The following is a 17,669-nucleotide window of genomic DNA, read 5'->3' as shown; positions in this document are numbered from 1 at the left end:
ATAAGATAAGCACATTTCGCAATCATACAATATATACTTGCAGTTGAAAAATATGTAAAATGTATTTCGTGATTAATCAATACAATTAATGCACTTCATAAAGTACACATAACTCGTACGTATGCCGCACGTACGAAAAAAACATAGTGGGTTGTGACCTACATAATTGTGAACATATAAAAAAAGTGTAGTAAAAAAATATGTTATAATCAGCATTTAGTGATTTACTCACTATTTTTAAAAAGGAGTAACCTACATAACTATATGGAATAAAATATAAAGTATACATAAATACATGTTTTGTACATTGTGTTCCTCTAAATTGGAAAAATAAACACTCAAAAGTCAGAGTACTGTTATACCCTACAAATGACTACTGGGTTTTAAATCTTTCACTGGGCTGTAATCCATAATATTACATTAATGTACTTAATTTTTCGTGGTATTATTACTACTTACGATCTAAAGCATATATTATATCTGTTAGCAAATATTCTCATGACTATCCTTATGCTTACCATCCATAAAAAAATAACAAATCGTGTAAAAGTGTTTTGTAGATTGCTTATAAATACACTGGTTGATTGTTATTATATTTATGTTTTAAACATATTGTAAGGTTTCTTTGATTTTGAATTTTGACTAATTTTACTTGTGACTAGTATCTCTTGATTAATAAATACAATAGTGATCTTATGCTAAGTACATATAATTATTATCAACCCCTCATCTACCAGCGCTTCTACCTTTTGTACGCAATAACGTGAGAAACAGAGTTAACTGTTCTGCGAACCAGAAGACGCGACGGTAGGAGTTGTGGTGTTAATAAAATCTTCTTTTTTACTAGTGCTCTAATGGCCGCACGAAAAATCAAGCTGTTAGCTTACCAAATGGCCAATTTTAGGAAAGCAAACATGCAACATTAGTGATTATGAGTGGGTAAGAGAAGTGCTAATTTCAGGAGAGTTCGCCGATGGGCGCGTTCTGTAGCCACAAGTCGTGAATGAAGTTGTAGAGGTCATCGCTCACCGCCACCTGACGATTACAAACATTCGCGGTAAGTGTCTTGCGTAATATTGTGTAAAAACTTATACAATATACCTATAATTCAAGCAGTTATAGTGGTAAGTGATAGCCTGATAGCATATCAAAAGGCATGTGCCTATAAAGATAAATTAACCCGTTATTCTATCACTTTATCAAATGATGTAAACATTATAAGCAAAACGTGTAGTATATATTATACTTAAACTACAATAAGCAATAAGGAAATAACAATAAGCAATTATGCCTTGTTAGCAATAAGGTTTTCTCAATAAATTATTCTCATTGTCATCACACTCACAGAATAGTACATATGTACTATTCTACTTATTCAACACAATTCGTGATTTATCAGCGCCATGTTTCGAGTTAAACTGACTAAGAACTATTTGGTGTATGACGAATACTTTTCGGAAAACTCTAATTTATTTTGAACCATTCGATCAATTTTGTGTAAAAATGAGCTTTACCTTGTATGGGGTAGGGTTCAAATTCCGCTTGATGTCCTGTCTGAGCGTCCGCAGAGACGACTGCACGCGCTGGCGTACCTCGGACAACGGCTTCGGCGGGTAGCAGATCCTGCCGTCTTTCCAGCACACCTGGAATCATAATATCTTACATTAATATTCTCTTTATTAATTTTTGGTCTTAAGTTAGGTTATTTATAATATGAATATAAAAGCAAAATATAAAAACACTTACAAAACAATAAAAAATACATATAAACACATTATAAAAAACCTAACCTAGGGTGCCGCCGGCAGCGGGGCAGGGCCAAGCTGCCGGTGGTCAGGGCCGCAGAGTGAGGAACCGACGTACTATACGCGCCGTGTCCAAAATTATATTAATATCATTATTATATTTATAGTATGTATTTTATAAATATGTGGTAGTTTATTTATTTATGTAAGTAGTTTATAAGTATAGTTTGCTTTTCTTTTTTAAATCACTCAATATATTTTTCTCTCTTCACCAATTGTAGGTATCTCTGTTTGGCCCTATAGTTGAGTGGTAGATAATGCAATTTGGCATTAAGTACGCCATTTGTACATTGTTGTATATATTTCGTGCAATAACTTTAAACAAATAATACATATTCCAGACAGCTAAATGCCTAAATCCACAATCAGGTAGTGAAAGCTCACGGTAGGACGGATTCTAGTTCATTGATGTAACCATTTTAGAGGGTCTATTTGTTCAATAACCGGTAAGAGCATTTATTTTTATGATTTGCACGAATATTTGTTCCTGAGTTATGGTTGTTTCCTTATGTGTGTAGTATTTATATCGACTTCTAGTATAATAAGCCTTATCGATTTTACTGGTTACACTGGGTGTATTTTTACACCTGACAACTACATAGCTGCAGTAGGGCGAAGCGCATGTAGAGCCAGAAACCTATTCGCATATCCAAATGTTCGCAGTGCTATCACGGTTCGAACGCACCCACGTACCGAGCAATAGAATTACTAAATAACTTCTTAGCTACAGTCCAAACCCCAGACATGTTCGCAGACAAGTGGCCGAATTCACAACATAATATCAGGAAGTTTTTAAACTCAACCTATGTAAATTAGTATAGTATCAGGATTTACGAAGTAGTTTTTTTTAACTCTACGAGTACCTATGTAGATTAGTATAGTTTCAGGCCTTTTTTAAACCTCTACATATGTAAAGTTAAATAAAGATCCTAGAAATAGTTATGACTGTGTATTAAGAGTATAAGTGTTTTGGAATATCTAGAGCTGTAAACTTATACTTGTATTTATTTAAAGAATAAAGAACAAGATTGCCTCATAACATTTACTATTCTAATTCCAGGTTTACTTGTGACATCAGATCCCATCATATTGAAAAGCAGTAATGAAATGGCCGACTTAAAAATGGAACTGTTATTTACGATGTTCACTTCCATAATCAATTAAACATACTGCAATAACCTTAAATAAGAAACAAACTAAAAGTACATTGTCTGCTTATCGTTATGTTTACAATAACAAATAAGTACCAACTAAGATAAATATAGGAAATTGTATTCACTTGAAAATTACGAGTTCATTGCCTGACAGTTGCCAGTAATTAATAATAATAATGTACTTACAGTATAAGAGACGACAAGAGTAAACAAAGTCAAATTCCCCTGAGGTTTAAGTTACTTGAAGTTACAGTACCTATAGTTAGAGAAATAATGTGCGTTGAACCAACTTCTTCTTCCTCGCGTTGTCCCGGCATTTTGCCACGGCTCATAGGAGCCTGGGGTCCGCTTGACAACTAATCCCATGATGACGTAGGCACTAGTTTTTACGAAAGCGACTGCCATCTGACCTTCCAACCCAGATGGTAAACTAGGCCTTATTGAACCAAGATTGATTGTGCGTTGAACCAACATAATCAAGAAACATATTAACATTTAAATATTTTAAATGCACTTGAATTTGCTAATCAGCAGACTAAAGTTACAGTAAAAACGTACCATATAAAGATAAATATGTTCTACTTAGTTTGCACTTAGTGTGTCGTAGGCTTATAGGACTCCTGAAAGAAGTACCTCGATCGCCGTCGGAAAGAATATACCTATATGAAGATTACGAAGTGCTGAATCAAAGCCTCTGGATCCTCTAGTTAAGTCACACCTCAAATCACAATAGCATACCTTATAAAGATGTTGCTGGCAGAGTACCTTCTGGCCGACCGCGGGCGGAGGCTCCGAGGAGCGCTAGAAAAGGTCCATGGGTCTAGTTATGATGGTGTATGACAGTACAGCGTACCTTATAAAGATGTTCCACTTTGCTCGGTATGACGTAGGCCCGCTTGGACTCCTGGAAGGGATGCCGGCAAAGCACCTTCTGCCCGACCGCGGGCGGAGGCTCCGAGGAGCGCTGGAGGAGATCGATGAGCGCGTGCCCGTCCGCTCCGAACAGTCTGTATGCCTGTTGATCATCCGAAACAATTTATCAAACATTCTACTTTTGGTAATACTAGTTTTTTACGGTGTAGAGCTACAATCGCCAACCGTTAGGGCTGATTTGGACGGCGCGCGAACTCGTATGCGATTTAAGTTACATTGCGGACTGTTAGTTATTTCAAATTTAACTGACCGATCAACAACCGCCATGTAACTAATGAAAGTAATGAAACTGGTGCCCAAATTGTATTTGTTGTAAGTGGTAATAAAATAACTAATAACTGTTTGTTGTGAAAGAAAAAGGTAAACTATACTTATTTCCAGAAAAGTTTGAGAAAGGGAAAGGCTATCTATTATAATATATACCTACTCGTACCTAGCGAATCTGATTCAGCAGAAACGTAGTGTAGGTATGTAGGTAGGTATCATGTAGGGACACCTAAATCATTTACTTTTTTTTGTTAATCTATTCAACATTTTGTTAGACGTTTCTCTATTGAACAGTTTGTTAGCCTAGTTCATATGAACTTTTTTATTATTGATAAATGTTCATCAAATAAACTCCCAGCTTGGCCATGAACTTACGAGATAACGATTAAATATGGAATAATTTATCGGTTACAAGGTCTGTGTGTGACGTCGGAGCGTATAGATTATTGAGGTCAAAGATACGACTAACCGGTAGTTCAACAATATTCGCAAGTGTTCACTTACAATACAATTGCAGATAAGTACTAGTCTAGATAATTCTTTAATGAGAATAATGAGACTAAACTAGCGAAAAACCTACAATCAGTAAATAAATATGAATATAATAGGCGTGAACGGCTTCGGTTAAGTACCGTTTACCGTACTAATTTATTTAATCCGTGGGAAATTGCGCCAATAAAAAAAAACTGTGTATTAAACTAAGCTGCATTATTGTAATAACTATACTGCATTTTGATAGATATCCAACTGGTACAAAATTAATAGAGGAACACCGATTAGTAAAATAAAATGACCGAAATCTGGTACCTATGTATAACACAAGAAATAAGTAGATATACATATATGTACATATAGTCGGTTAAAGACTCGCAATAGTCCTATTTTAGGCAGTCGTTTGTAAAATCTATAGATACCATAATTAGGTAGGTACTCTAGGTACATACCTACTAACATAACCTCATAATGTATATATGTAGGTGTGTTAGATTTTAGATTAGCTTTAGTGATTAGTAGGACCGCCCACAATCTCTCCGCTTTGCCTTAAGATTGACTGGTAGAGACTGCTTTTGGCATTAAGTCCGCCTTTTGTACGATAAGTTTTCTTTTGTACGATAAGTTTTCTTTTGTGCAATAAAGTTTAAATAAATAAATAAACCTCGCAGTTACCTATACAACAACCGCAAAAGGCAAAACCTATCAAATGTCATTCTATCCGTGACATCCATGTCTTTGTAAGCTATCGTTACCTAGCTAGCATTACATCACCATAGGTATAGATATAGATAGGTAATACTAAATTGCATGTATGACTCAGTAAGTTCAAGGTTAGTGTTAGAGTCTATAAAACACCTATATAGTATAATGAAATGTTTTCAGTGAATTGACTAGGCGGCCAACCGTCGTTTAAAAAGACAAAACTATTTATCACAAAAAGTGAGTGATAATGAACCAAGTAATCAAATCAGTTAGTACTTATAAGTACCTACGCATTCTGTTAAGTCACAATGAATCCAATGTCTTATTGTTTTCAGTATATTTCCGTAAATTCATAGTTACGTCGAAACTGCTGGAGCCATTTTTCAAATCCTAAAATGATTTTGCTTGCTTAGTAGTACAGATACAATACAATACAATACTCTTTATTGCACACCTCACATACACGTAGTTTACAGATTATTAAAACAATAATTTACCTCTTTGTGACCCGGAATGGTAACTTTGCCTACATCTTGACTCAGCTTAATTCTTGGCTGACCATTGATTTCCACCAGTTTGTAGACGCAGCCGAGTGCGGGCTGGCGTTGACAAGTCACTGTAAACAGAAACGACATCATCAATACGTATTATCTTCATGATAAAATACCTGTACGAATTATAGGACTGATTCTAGACCGGGTATCAATAAATACTAGTTTGATTCGACATATTCATCAAAAATGTGATTAAAGCCAGTCAAGTTTGTTATTTAACGCTGCGTTTTACGTAGGCGAATAACTCTCGAACGCGACGCGGCGCGGCGGGCCCAAGGCGTTCGTGTTCGCAACGAGATCGCCCACAGGACACTTCTATAGGTATTTTCAAAAGATTGATTCACCCCGCGCCGTATCGCTTCGCGTTCGCGCGTTATTCGCCTATGTAATACGCTGCGTAAAGATTTTAAGATGATTGTATTGTACATAACATAGTCCCATACACAAAATTAACCTTACCCAAATGCGTTCCAATGCCGAAACAGTCGATTTTGTGACCTTGCTCATTAAGACTCAGTATAGTATCCTCATTTATATCATTAGAAGCTACGATAGTTAGCGTGGAGAACCATGGCAACTTGAGCGCTTCGCCGACCTTGGCAAACGTGTCCCGGGCTAGCACGGAGAGGTATGCCAAGTCCCCGCTGTCTATGCGGATACCGACCGCGCGGTACCCGCAATCGTTTAGCGCTAGTGCCACGGCACAGAAGTTTAGAAGTCCACTCCTGTTGAAGAAAATATTTGCTCTAAAATATTTACAATCAACTTCAACCCGCTGATCCCGATATTTGACTAGTTCGTGCGATTCTGTCTTAACCTTTTGAGCGCCAATGAGTTTTAATTACGTTAAAGAAACCATTTTTCAGACACTTGGCCAGAATAATATACATTATCATTTTTCTACGCATGCCCGTGAGATATCCTATTTATTTTAATCTTGTTTAATTTTTCTTACATACAAATAATTTTTTAATGTTGGTATATTTCTGTTTGTGATTAGGGCATTGCACGCTTGACGCTCAAAAGGTATTACTACAGGGTGGAAATCAACTATTGAGTTAGCCCGGGTGGCACACATTGACAACATATTTTATGACTTTACATAGCGCCGTTGAATGTGACATGTTAAACTATCGTAAACTTCTTATCACGATCATTGTTGCAATAAAATTACGATATGTATCATATAAGAGTGTCATGCAAATCAAATGGAAACCAAGTTATATTTACATTTACTTCGTATTTTATATGAAAGACTACCTATTTGTGATTTTAGGGCTTGTATACACTGACTCGACATATGCATTCAGCAAGATGCTAAAAGCCCCGTTCTGACGATAATTTCATGCGGAAATCGATTCAGTGTAATTACGCCCTTAGGTGTCATCGCCACAAACACAAAAGAAACCCAAATAGTTAATGAAATATAAACCGTAGGTAACAAAGCTAAAAATGTTAAGTATGAAATTCGCGTGAGACTTCTTTGGCTTTAAACATGAGTTATCTAATATATATTAAATCAAAACTTGTGTAGTTACCCCATTACTGAATAATCGACGCATGCATTATCTTAACACCTTCCTCAGCAAGAATTCACTAGGCATTTCGCACGTGCCCTTGGCGCTGAAAGTGTCAATAGTTCCCCATGGGAAAAGCGTTAAAATTTCCATAAAGCTTCGCGACACAACATATCACCTACTTTATCGACGTTAGTAAGTAATTTCAATTTACTTGCCTGGTTTCGCCGGAATAAAAACTCACCTTTTTAATATTAACATTTAAAGTATACAAAGAAAAATGCTGTCAATGTGTCCGCCCGTTCTTTTTACAAGATGCCTTTAACCTATTCCAAAACTACTTTAGCGGAGATATTATCTAAAATAGGTAACTTATAAAATTACAAATTACTTCATCTAGGTACTTATTGTTAAATATTTTGTAACTAAATATCTATGAAATAACTGCTATTTATAACTGACAAACTAAAAATAAACGCTTCTAATATAAATGTGTCAGATGAAATACCAGAATATCTACATGCAATTATAAAAGTAGATTACTGTGATCGTGTGCATATCCCTATACAATGCAACTGTGCCCAATGACTACAACTGCCCTAGTGTTATCTGGACCAATACGTCACACTGAAGCAAAATGTAAAGTCCTCGTCGGTGTTCTCTTTATTTACATTCGGTTTGAACATGAAGCGCCGTCCGTATACGCTTCACTGAAAAAGCGAAATAAAACTCGTAACTACGGCTCGGATTGTAAGTAGAGTCGATGAGCTGGAAGACCCGTGATGTTAGGTGTGCTTAGGTCCGTTTCGGCCGCGCACGAAACCAGTTGCGAACGATTATTTTATTTCATCGCACTGAACCAAATGTGAGGTATTTTTCGTAATTCTTATCGACACAGTAAGCTTAGCACAGGAGCAGCGCAACCGTATCTTGCCCGCGAAATAGACTACCCGTCTTTTTCTTACTTTATCAGAGAGGAGGTAGTCTATCGCGTAGGCCTACAGGTTAGATTTATTAGGTGGTGACAGGCACTCTTAGAGTTACCAGTAACCATCTTTTGCGATGGGTTTAATTCTGTAATACCAGTTCAGTTACTACATTAATAACCAAGTTTACGCAATAAGGATCCATTATTGCATAAACTGGGTTTTTGAAATAGGTAAGCAGATCCTTAAATAGAAAAAGCCATAAATCGCAACTAGTTACGAACCTCCGGTTTCATACGCAGTCGAAGCGCTTGATTCGCCCCGTGTGTGTCATGCCCAACCCAATGAGTAGGTACATAAATGTAAAATGAATGTGGCGAGTCCTGGCCCCAGGCCGGCATAAACAACATAATACAACTTATAGGTATTTTAAGACCACAAAACTTATATAAAATCATGACAGAACAAACAATGCAAAACAAAAATTACAAGTTTGATATGAGACACCAAATGTCAATATGAGTTTTTCTATTTGCATCTTTACCTCAGTGTGCGTTCGACCGTGCTATATCCATATGTACTATGTGAGTTTTGTATTCTAGAACCATTGGATCCACAGTTGCTATTGTAGCCAGAATGCCCATTCATATGCTGCCTGTGTCGTGACGGGAAGCCTTGAAAGTTATACCTCTTGACATCATACGTATCCACTAAAGCCAGAAATCCTGACGGAAAGGCAAGGGCATAGGATATGAGGGCGGCTAGTTCACCGTCGCTCGCCTCTTCTGTGGACACGTCCATGATCGGTGAAACGCGTTTACGCCATTCCGTGGCGAGATCTAGCAGATTGCACTGTTTGTCTGTGTCTGCGTGACGCAGTACAACTGAGGAAACGTCGGATAGAGTGCTGAATGACGTCACGAATGAGTGGGCGTGCGTCCCTTTCACGGGGATGTTGAACATCTTGCCAGCCAGTACGTTGCTGGTGCCGTCAAAACCACCTGAAAATAATGACATTGTTATTTTCATCATAAATCATACGGTCAATACTTACTGCACCTGATTTCTTAAATACTCGGATATTCGAGTGACGTACGTGTATGTATCTCACAGTTCGGCTCTTCTTTTAGAGGTACTAGTTTCTGTTGCGAAATATCATCAGATAACGTCTGTGACTCTAGCGATTTACCTACTTGAAGCTACATTATATTCACAATGAGTCTTTAACTTAACAGACTAGCTAGAAAGACAGTATAATTTATTGCAAATGATGTAAACATTAGATAGTTTATCTTTAAGATTGTTGCATGTCAACAGACGGCTCAGCTAGCAGTTATGTTCGTGTTTGAACTTTAATCATTGCAAAAACATGAAACTTAGTGCCTTTTACCTAGGCTAAATTTCTAAAGAAATACTGTTAAAGTCGATTAAAGTTTGACATGAGTAATACGAAAAGTGTTCTTGCCCTTGAAACTTGCATGATTAAAGAGATTAACAGTTGCGAAGTCTATTCGATATTTGAGGCTTCTTCGAACCAAAGAGGGGTAGGTAAGGTATCGCACAAGGTGGCCCGCGCGGTGCCTGGCACCGCCCGCCGACGGTGCGGAAACACGCTAATATAATCAATAATATGTATAATAAAGCAAGTTAATCTACGCCATTATACACCTAACAATCTCCTTTGGAAAAGGTAGTTTTTCGTTTAATTTCCGATAGTGCTCTTCACAATTAACGTTCAATGTACATAATAGTAATTATTCGCAATGATAGCCAGGCATTTTAACAATAAAAGTGTCCTTTTCACTGACCGAAATGACCGTTAACTATCAGTATCAACAGTGGACTTTTGTCCGAAGTCATCTATCGACTCTACCGTCCTGCTATGACGGTCGGTCACCGTCTGGCTACCCGTACCCTTGTTGTTTGTTTACCACAAAGGTGGAATAAAAAGAAGTGATTCACTGACCGATATATGCATATTTAGAAGCGGATAACCCTCCGTCGGGGCCTTGCGCTCTTCTTAGTCCGAATTCCAGTAAAGAAACATTTTTCCCGGCCACCATCCGATACCGAGCGGCATTTGTCGCCATCAAGCTGGAAATATACAAAATTATCAACTGAGTTTATACATTTTTCTAAATATCACATAGTAGGTAGATGCTCAAGTCGGTACATTCACAGACGCTTTGGTCAAAACGAGGAAAGGGGCAAAATGTCATTGAAGGGTGACATCGTTCGATCGGTCGTTGCAGAGATCCTTGGGGTAGGCCAAAAATGTATACTTATGGAAATACATATTTGAACATTCGTTCTAATCTGTCTGACCAGTCTAATCTAGTTATAAATATTACAAGTTATTGAAAATGGTGAAAGTCATGACCTAGGACTAGGGGCCAAACTGATTGCGCCCCTGTTTACTCACAACATAATTATTAATTACCCGTCTACTACGCAAGTCCACTAAAGTGACTAAAGAAGGTCGGTACAAAATATTGAAATATTGACTATCTATTGTCTGCCTACAGAAGAAATAAATGTACCTATACCTACTGCTGGCATGATATTTATCCTTGTATCTAATTTTCATAGGGACACGTCCAGTTCTTCTAAACCATTACTTTCATAAAATGAAAGAAAAACGTATATACCTAATTCATGAACTACGTATACCTACGTTTTTCTTGCTATGGCGCCTATAGGCGTACATGTTTTACACAAATAACTTTATTCTTTTGAATAACTATGCTAGCGATATCAAAATAAAATCAAAAGTTGTAACGTAGGTTTCATTCCCGAAAATTAAGGAAAGCTACGGAGATTAATATCCGGTTGTGCATTACATCAACCAAAACCACCTCTTACGTGGTTATGGCTTACGTGGTTATAGTAGTTAAAAAACACACAAATTATTTAAGAGTTTTTTTATCGTTATGACTTTGTGTGCTAAAAGTAAGTACTAGATAATTAAATATCCAACAGAGCTCTACCGTAGTTGCACGACGTCCATAAAACAAAAGTTGATTGCAAACTGACAGTACCTATCCAGACAATGACATCTTTTTGCTCGCTTCTGATTTAGAATGGTTAAGTTAGTCTGAGAAAATGCATAGTAGGTGCAGTATTAGGTTCTTGATATTAGTAGTTAACTAAGACATATGGTTCAGTAGTTGTACATAATTATAAGTAAAAAAAATACAAATGAGTAAAATGGATTTTTTCATGCAACATCAATTAACAATTCAGCAATGGTTAATAATGCAGCAGATCTAATACCTTTAAGCGAGCAATTCTTGTTTATTTATTTATATTTGTAACGATTTCCATGAAATTTGTTATATGGGGGTTTTCGGGGGCGATAAATCGATATAGCTATTAGGTCTTATATCTGGGAAAACGTGCATTTTTGAGTTTTTATGTTTTCTGAGCAAAGCTCGGTCTCCCAGATATTAACTATAATCTGATTGAGAAGTAATGTGTGCGGTTCAGCTCATTAGGGACCTCTTCTTTTAGGTAACTAAAAAATATAGAAAGAACCCAGTTAGGTATTGGGTTACCTGTCCCAGCTAACTCTACTTACTCTACTCAGCCTATTTCAATCGATTGTTATCTGCTCTATGTCCTAGAAATTGGTTCATAGCTGTTCAAATGACTTAGATACCTATTTATTAGTACAATACAATACATGTTGCTCTCTTGTTATGTACCTACGACACTTTAGTTATTTACTTATATCAAGCAATGCAACTATACCGTTTAGCCTCAAGGGTAACTTTGATTCAATTAATTAACCCATAAATTATAGAAATAAATATGAATCTGAATAGGTATAAGGACTATAAGGTATAATATTAGGAGTTGGTGCGATTGTAGTACCCCAACGTTATTGCGTCACTCCTTTGATTTCAAGCCCGTCTGGATGAAATACTGCGTACGAAAGGGCCCAAAAAACAGGGGTATTTGCAGAATTTATTGTAGTACTGCGCTGCGCTATGCATAAAACAACTGAAATCTTTTCAAGGACAGATTAAAACATCTAAACAGTGTACTATAAGATATGATGATAATATATGATTAGATAATTTACAAACGTTTAATATATCTTGTAGTGACGTAGCCGATTAGTAAGTAGATGGGATGTAAACCATGACTGAGGACATTATTGCGTGATCCATATGTATAACGACTTGGAGATTGATAACAATGATAACATTTAATGATCATTGAATTGGTACTATTAAAACATTGTACAATGCGCGTTAGTCTGTACTGGTTAATAAGTAAGTTGGTAGTAAAGTACTAAGCAATTACTTTGTCTGATTATCGGTGTTTGGCTTTGAAATAGCCTTGGAAAAAATATATTGCAGGTAGGTAGCTAATCTTATGTGAGGGCGCTCTATAAAAGAAACCCCGTAGGTTCCAGAGTTCTGGATAGTGGGTAAATGAAATTTGTAACAACTATGTGTGATCGCAGGTCAGAATAAACTGTTTCGATTATGAAATGATGGGTGCATGGCTCTCATCCATAGAGCCAAAGAATATAATTGTATAGTAAATGGAGAGCTCAACTTCTGGATATTATTGACTGTAGGTACTATTCGTCGTATTACGTATTTGTTTTTCGTGAATTTCGTAAAAATAGTACCAGTGCCAATTCTTGCGACTGTGAGCGTTTCTTTTATTTTTTGCCATTTTTATATATTGTGACCTTTTTTGCCACTTTTGTGTTATTTCTACTCAGAATCACGAGCTCTTTCGATCCTAATGGGATAGAAAAATGTCCTAGTCTTTTCCTATTTTGTTCCCATATACTTAGTAAGGCGGTAACAAAAAGGAAAGTTTGAAAAATGTACCTATGGAAATTTTAAGACACTTTTTTTCTCCTATAAGGATGAAAAGGGCTCGCAATCCTGACTAGAAATAACACAAAAATGACAAACAAGGTTACAATATATAAAAATGGTAAAAATTAATGAAACGCTCGTTTATGGCTATGCCTACCTACATACTTGAATAAAAAATGTTTTGTCTTTCTTCCTGGAACTCCTCTGGAAAAGAGTTTTAGGGTCATCAAATCGGACTCGGTCTCTTTTGACGCAATGGTTCTTTCCCCCGACCCACATTATACGGAAAAACGGACGTTATAAACTGTACCTATACCTATACCCACAATTGTTATTTAACCAAGAGTTGGAGTGCCTACTCTGATCTCTGTAATTATCTAACCTAACCAAGCCTGACAACTGATAAAAAGTGGCAGTCGCATCGCAACCCTAATTACGACTATAGGTATTCATAACATACCTATGTATTTACAATGTAGGCTTTGTTGATAATGATAACAGATTGTTTGTATCCTAGGCATTCATCCTCCGCTCGACTCTCCATTATAATGGCTCCTCTACACGATGGGCCAACGCCGGCCACTCCAAGGGACGCATCAGCCATGCGGTAGAATGAGATAGCAATATCACTTGCTCCCTCTAACGCATAAATGCGTCCCTAGGAGTAGCCGGCGTTGGCCCATCGTGTAGAGGAGCCATAAGATACAAGTCATATATCCTGGCCATACAGGGTGTTTTTTCAACCCTAGCCATATTTTAATATGAGGTGAATATATAGCTATAGATCATACTAAGTAACTTTTACTATGGGACCAACCCAAAATGAAGAGAAATATTAGCTATTTCATACATATTGGCTAATTTTCTAAGCTTCTCAGTACGATCGTTCGATTTGTAGCTGGCCCCGAATGTTTTGAATTGAATGATTTGTCTATTTTTAAGTACTCGTAAAACAGCACGTGCCACTACCTGACTATACTGTACCTAAGTACATTTAATATATTCGCCTCGTTAAATTTCTTCAAGGGTTGAAAAAACACCCCGTTCATTAATAGGCATGAAGCATTTGCAGATAAGTACGTATAAATAATTATCTCACTAAAAGTCAAGCTTTTTATAAAAATATATGTAAATAGGTATAGTAGGTAAACCAGGATAAGAATACAGGCATATGCTCAAAAGTGGGCAACAAGAAAGTGATATTGATATTATGATGATGATGATGTATGAGTCTTATTGACACTGGTATGTCCTCGAATTTTACGTACTTTCAATCGTCCTATAGTTGATAAAAAAAACATACTCGTAAGTTTAACTCTGTAATGGATTTTAAGACTGAATTGAATAAATGACTTACCTTGCAAAGTTAACCAGGGTTAATAAGGTCGTCTCCAACAGCTGGGCAATAATTAGAGGTCCTTCAACTCTTAATAGGGGCACTCTGCAAAATGAAATACAAGTTTAAAAACTGTTTATTAAAAATCCCTCAACAAAAAAAAGATTTAGAAAATAATATTTAGCAGTTGTGACATTTTGGTGTGAAAAAATAAATTATAAGGAATAGAATTAAAGTAAATATTTTTAATTTTTAAACCCTACAAATATTGAATGTTAGTAATATGAATTGGTAAATACTTAAAAACCTCTGTTCAGACTACTTTAACAACACTTACAATAAAATTAAATCACCAATTAAATAAATAAAAAAACAACAAAATGCTGTTTGGGATTGTAGGTGGTACAGAGAGATAGACACATGTGTAACATCACCCTCATTTCATCAGTGGTCTAAAGGGGCCCACTGATTAACAGTCTGTCGGATGGTATCGGCATGTCAGTTAGAACAAAATTTTGACAGTTCCGAACAACTGACAGGCCGATACCGTCCGGCGGACTGTTAATCAGTGGGCCCCTTAAAAAGGCAGTACATAATAAAAATGGTAAATAATTTTCCTTTAAAACAAACCTTGGGAACACTACAGATCCTTCTTCAATAGCACTCAACTTGATATCCTTGCATGTTAGATCCCTCAAATATGCATAAAACTCTGGCTCAATATTTTCAGGGAGAGTCGCCATCAAATATTCAATATCTGCAAAAAATATATTTTTGTAAACAAACAAAACAATGATCGAGCCAACAAATTTTGGTCAAAACAGCTACTATCATTAGGTTATTGTTTTAAATTCATAAGTGTATTTTAATATAAATTTACCAAACTTAAAATAAAATTTAAGTTTGGGTAGTTGACAATAATAAAATTATTAGGTCATCTTTCTACACCATACACTGATCCGGAAATACATTCGCCTTGGTATCTGCACTGAAGAAGGTTCAGATCCAGGTACAAACATGCACTCAAACACATGTCAAGATATTGGTAAATGGCAATGGCACCTTGATACTCCAATGTTCATTCATTCATTCATTTATTATTTATTCATGAACAATATTAATTGTGTATGAAATATAAAAACAAGACAAGTGCAAGTTTGCAAGGTAAGTGTATCTGACTTTATCAAGTAAAAAACTATCCTCAGGCCGCCCACCATACAAAATGATTGCTAAGGAAGTTTGAATCTACTTGTATTTTAATTAGGATAAAATTCCATTTGTTCAAAAATTTTACTAGACAAATGAGATGCTACTTGATTTTGTTTTATGAAGGTTGGCATTCCATCGAATACACAGAGTGTACATCCTAATGACCATTGGGCAGCTTGAGGCTATACATACCACTGTCAGAATAATGAAAATTCTCCAAAAACTTGAGACACTCCTCAAGTCCAGCAAATATGGTAAATTCTCCTTGGAATGGATTATTGCGGAAGAACAAATCAAATACTGCCACATCATTTATTTTGTCGGACTTCCAGTAAGCGTAGGCCATGGTGATTTGGTAAAGATCTAGAACAATCATAATACTTTTTGTAATGCAAAGTGTTTATGGTAATAAAATTATACAATAAACACACAAACACATAAGAAATTTGGTACCAACAGCTTTAAATTTTTATAACTCTCATTACATCTCTAGTAGACGGTGGATACCACAGGTAATGTGTGACATCAGAGGCACATTTTCTTGACAAATGTCTGGTCACAAGATAACTTAAAAAATTAAATTAACTTTCAAAGGTACACAAATGGTACACAATGAAGAAACAACCTTGTAAAATGTATATAAGTAAGTATATAATATAAGTAATTAGTTCTTTATTTATTTAACATTGAAACACAAAGTCATTCATCAAACCAAACCCCAAAACATACTCGACATACTTTGAATAAATTTAAACCTGTAAAAAATATGAATATAATTAAAACAGAATTAAATAACTAACCTAATATATTAATTAGCATTTTCACTAACATCTTGTATACTGCACAAACACAGAACATTTAACTCTATTTTTTTTATTAAAATTTGGTACATTTATAAAGGTTACCTCAATCAGCTTTAAAATTATCTGATTTGTGAAATAATGTTTAAAAAAACTTTAATTATGTAAGCATTATACCTAGTCCTGTTACTGGTATATTACTTAGATCTTTCAATGGTTGTAGATGCCTTTAAGAATATTATTGCACCACTTTTATTGTATTGTTTTTACTGATTTACTAAATTACCTCTCTGAAGATAATTCTTAGCATCACTTGAAATTATGAAAAAAAATTCAGCCAAAACAATTAAAATCGTAATAGTATTTCAAAACGTTTCATAATTTTTGGAATATCATGTTTGCAATCACATCTACAGTTAGTATTTAGGAATCTTACCTAAGAGAGAATAAATAAACAAGTTTCGTCGACGTAATATAGATGAAAGTGTATTAAATAGATGCTAAAATAAATAAATTGTAATGTTCGCAATAACATTATTTCTAACCTAGATAAATTAACAAAACTCCTGTTATTGTGTTATTTACAAAGTATATGAAGGAAGTTATTAGTACATAGAAACTTTAATCATTGACATTTAAAATTCGCTCCAATATATGTATTCAGTTTTATTTAACTTACCAGTAAGTAAAGGTTGGACGATCCCATTTTGTCGTGCCATTCTTCTATTATTGGCCAATTCGACACTACTCATTTTCGTTACAACTTGCAAATGAAGAAGATTAAATTAAACCGCTCAGGCACGTGAGGAATGTAAGATATCTGTCGTGCAACTAAAAAAAATAATTTCATCGTGATCAACCGCCTGTGCTTATCAGCCAGCGCGCCAAACACTATTTGACGGAAAATATACGCATGCGCATTTATTTTCTATTGACTACACGATGAGCCGTTTTTCGAATTTTGTTTTCTTCGAACACGTTTCCGATAGTGTTGACAGCGAAATTATTTTTAAATATTATCAAAAACAAGAGATTTTTCACTGATGGACTTACTAAAATCAATTTTGAATTGGAATAAGCAATTGTAAATGTTATGTGACCAATTTAAATAATAAAAATCACCACTATAC

At 35.6% G+C, this 17,669-nt stretch overlaps 1 protein-coding gene across 3 annotated transcripts; it reads right to left on the bottom strand.

Moving 5' to 3' along the window:
- Positions 1 to 189: 189 nt before the first annotated feature.
- Positions 190 to 17,407, bottom strand: LOC134680169 (nicotinate phosphoribosyltransferase). 3 transcript variants are annotated; one of them, XM_063539240.1, is made up of 11 exons: positions 17,219 to 17,402; positions 15,932 to 16,102; positions 15,161 to 15,287; positions 14,552 to 14,635; positions 10,320 to 10,447; positions 8,898 to 9,354; positions 6,370 to 6,635; positions 5,854 to 5,972; positions 3,813 to 3,974; positions 1,515 to 1,643; positions 311 to 1,035 (listed from the first exon to the last, which is right to left on the bottom strand). In XM_063539240.1, exons 1-11 carry the CDS (start codon positions 17,289 to 17,291, stop codon positions 958 to 960), a joined length of 1,794 nt encoding a protein of 597 aa, XP_063395310.1. In that variant the 5' UTR covers positions 17,292 to 17,402; the 3' UTR covers positions 311 to 957. The 3 variants fall into 3 exon arrangements, with proteins under 3 accessions (XP_063395314.1, XP_063395310.1, XP_063395313.1); XM_063539243.1 differs by having other exon boundaries at positions 9,042 to 9,354; XM_063539244.1 differs by lacking the exon at positions 15,932 to 16,102 and having other exon boundaries at positions 190 to 1,035; positions 17,219 to 17,407.
- Between the last annotated feature and the right edge of the window lie 262 nt (positions 17,408 to 17,669).

The sequence above is a fragment of the Cydia fagiglandana genome, chromosome 3 (assembly GCF_963556715.1).
Source record: "Cydia fagiglandana chromosome 3, ilCydFagi1.1, whole genome shotgun sequence".
In the NCBI taxonomy this organism is placed as follows: domain Eukaryota; kingdom Metazoa; phylum Arthropoda; class Insecta; order Lepidoptera; family Tortricidae; genus Cydia; species Cydia fagiglandana.
The sequence above is the reverse complement of the archived record's forward strand: the minus strand, read 5'-3'. Positions and strand labels throughout refer to the sequence as shown.

What these genes read in the sequence shown, in the direction of transcription:
- LOC134680169 (XM_063539240.1), bottom strand. Translation starts at nt 17,291, where the DNA reads ATGAGTAGTGTCGAATTGGCCAATAATAGAAGAATGGCACGACAAAAT. An exon ending in ACCCTGGTTAACTTTGCAAG is followed by an intron (nt 10,448 to 14,551) that starts GTAAGTCATTTA and finishes GTATATTTCCAG; the next exon opens with CTTGATGGCGACAAATGCCG. An exon ending in TTCTAAATATGCATATATCG is followed by an intron (nt 9,355 to 10,319) that starts GTCAGTGAATCA and finishes CATTATTTTCAG; the next exon opens with GTGGTTTTGACGGCACCAGC.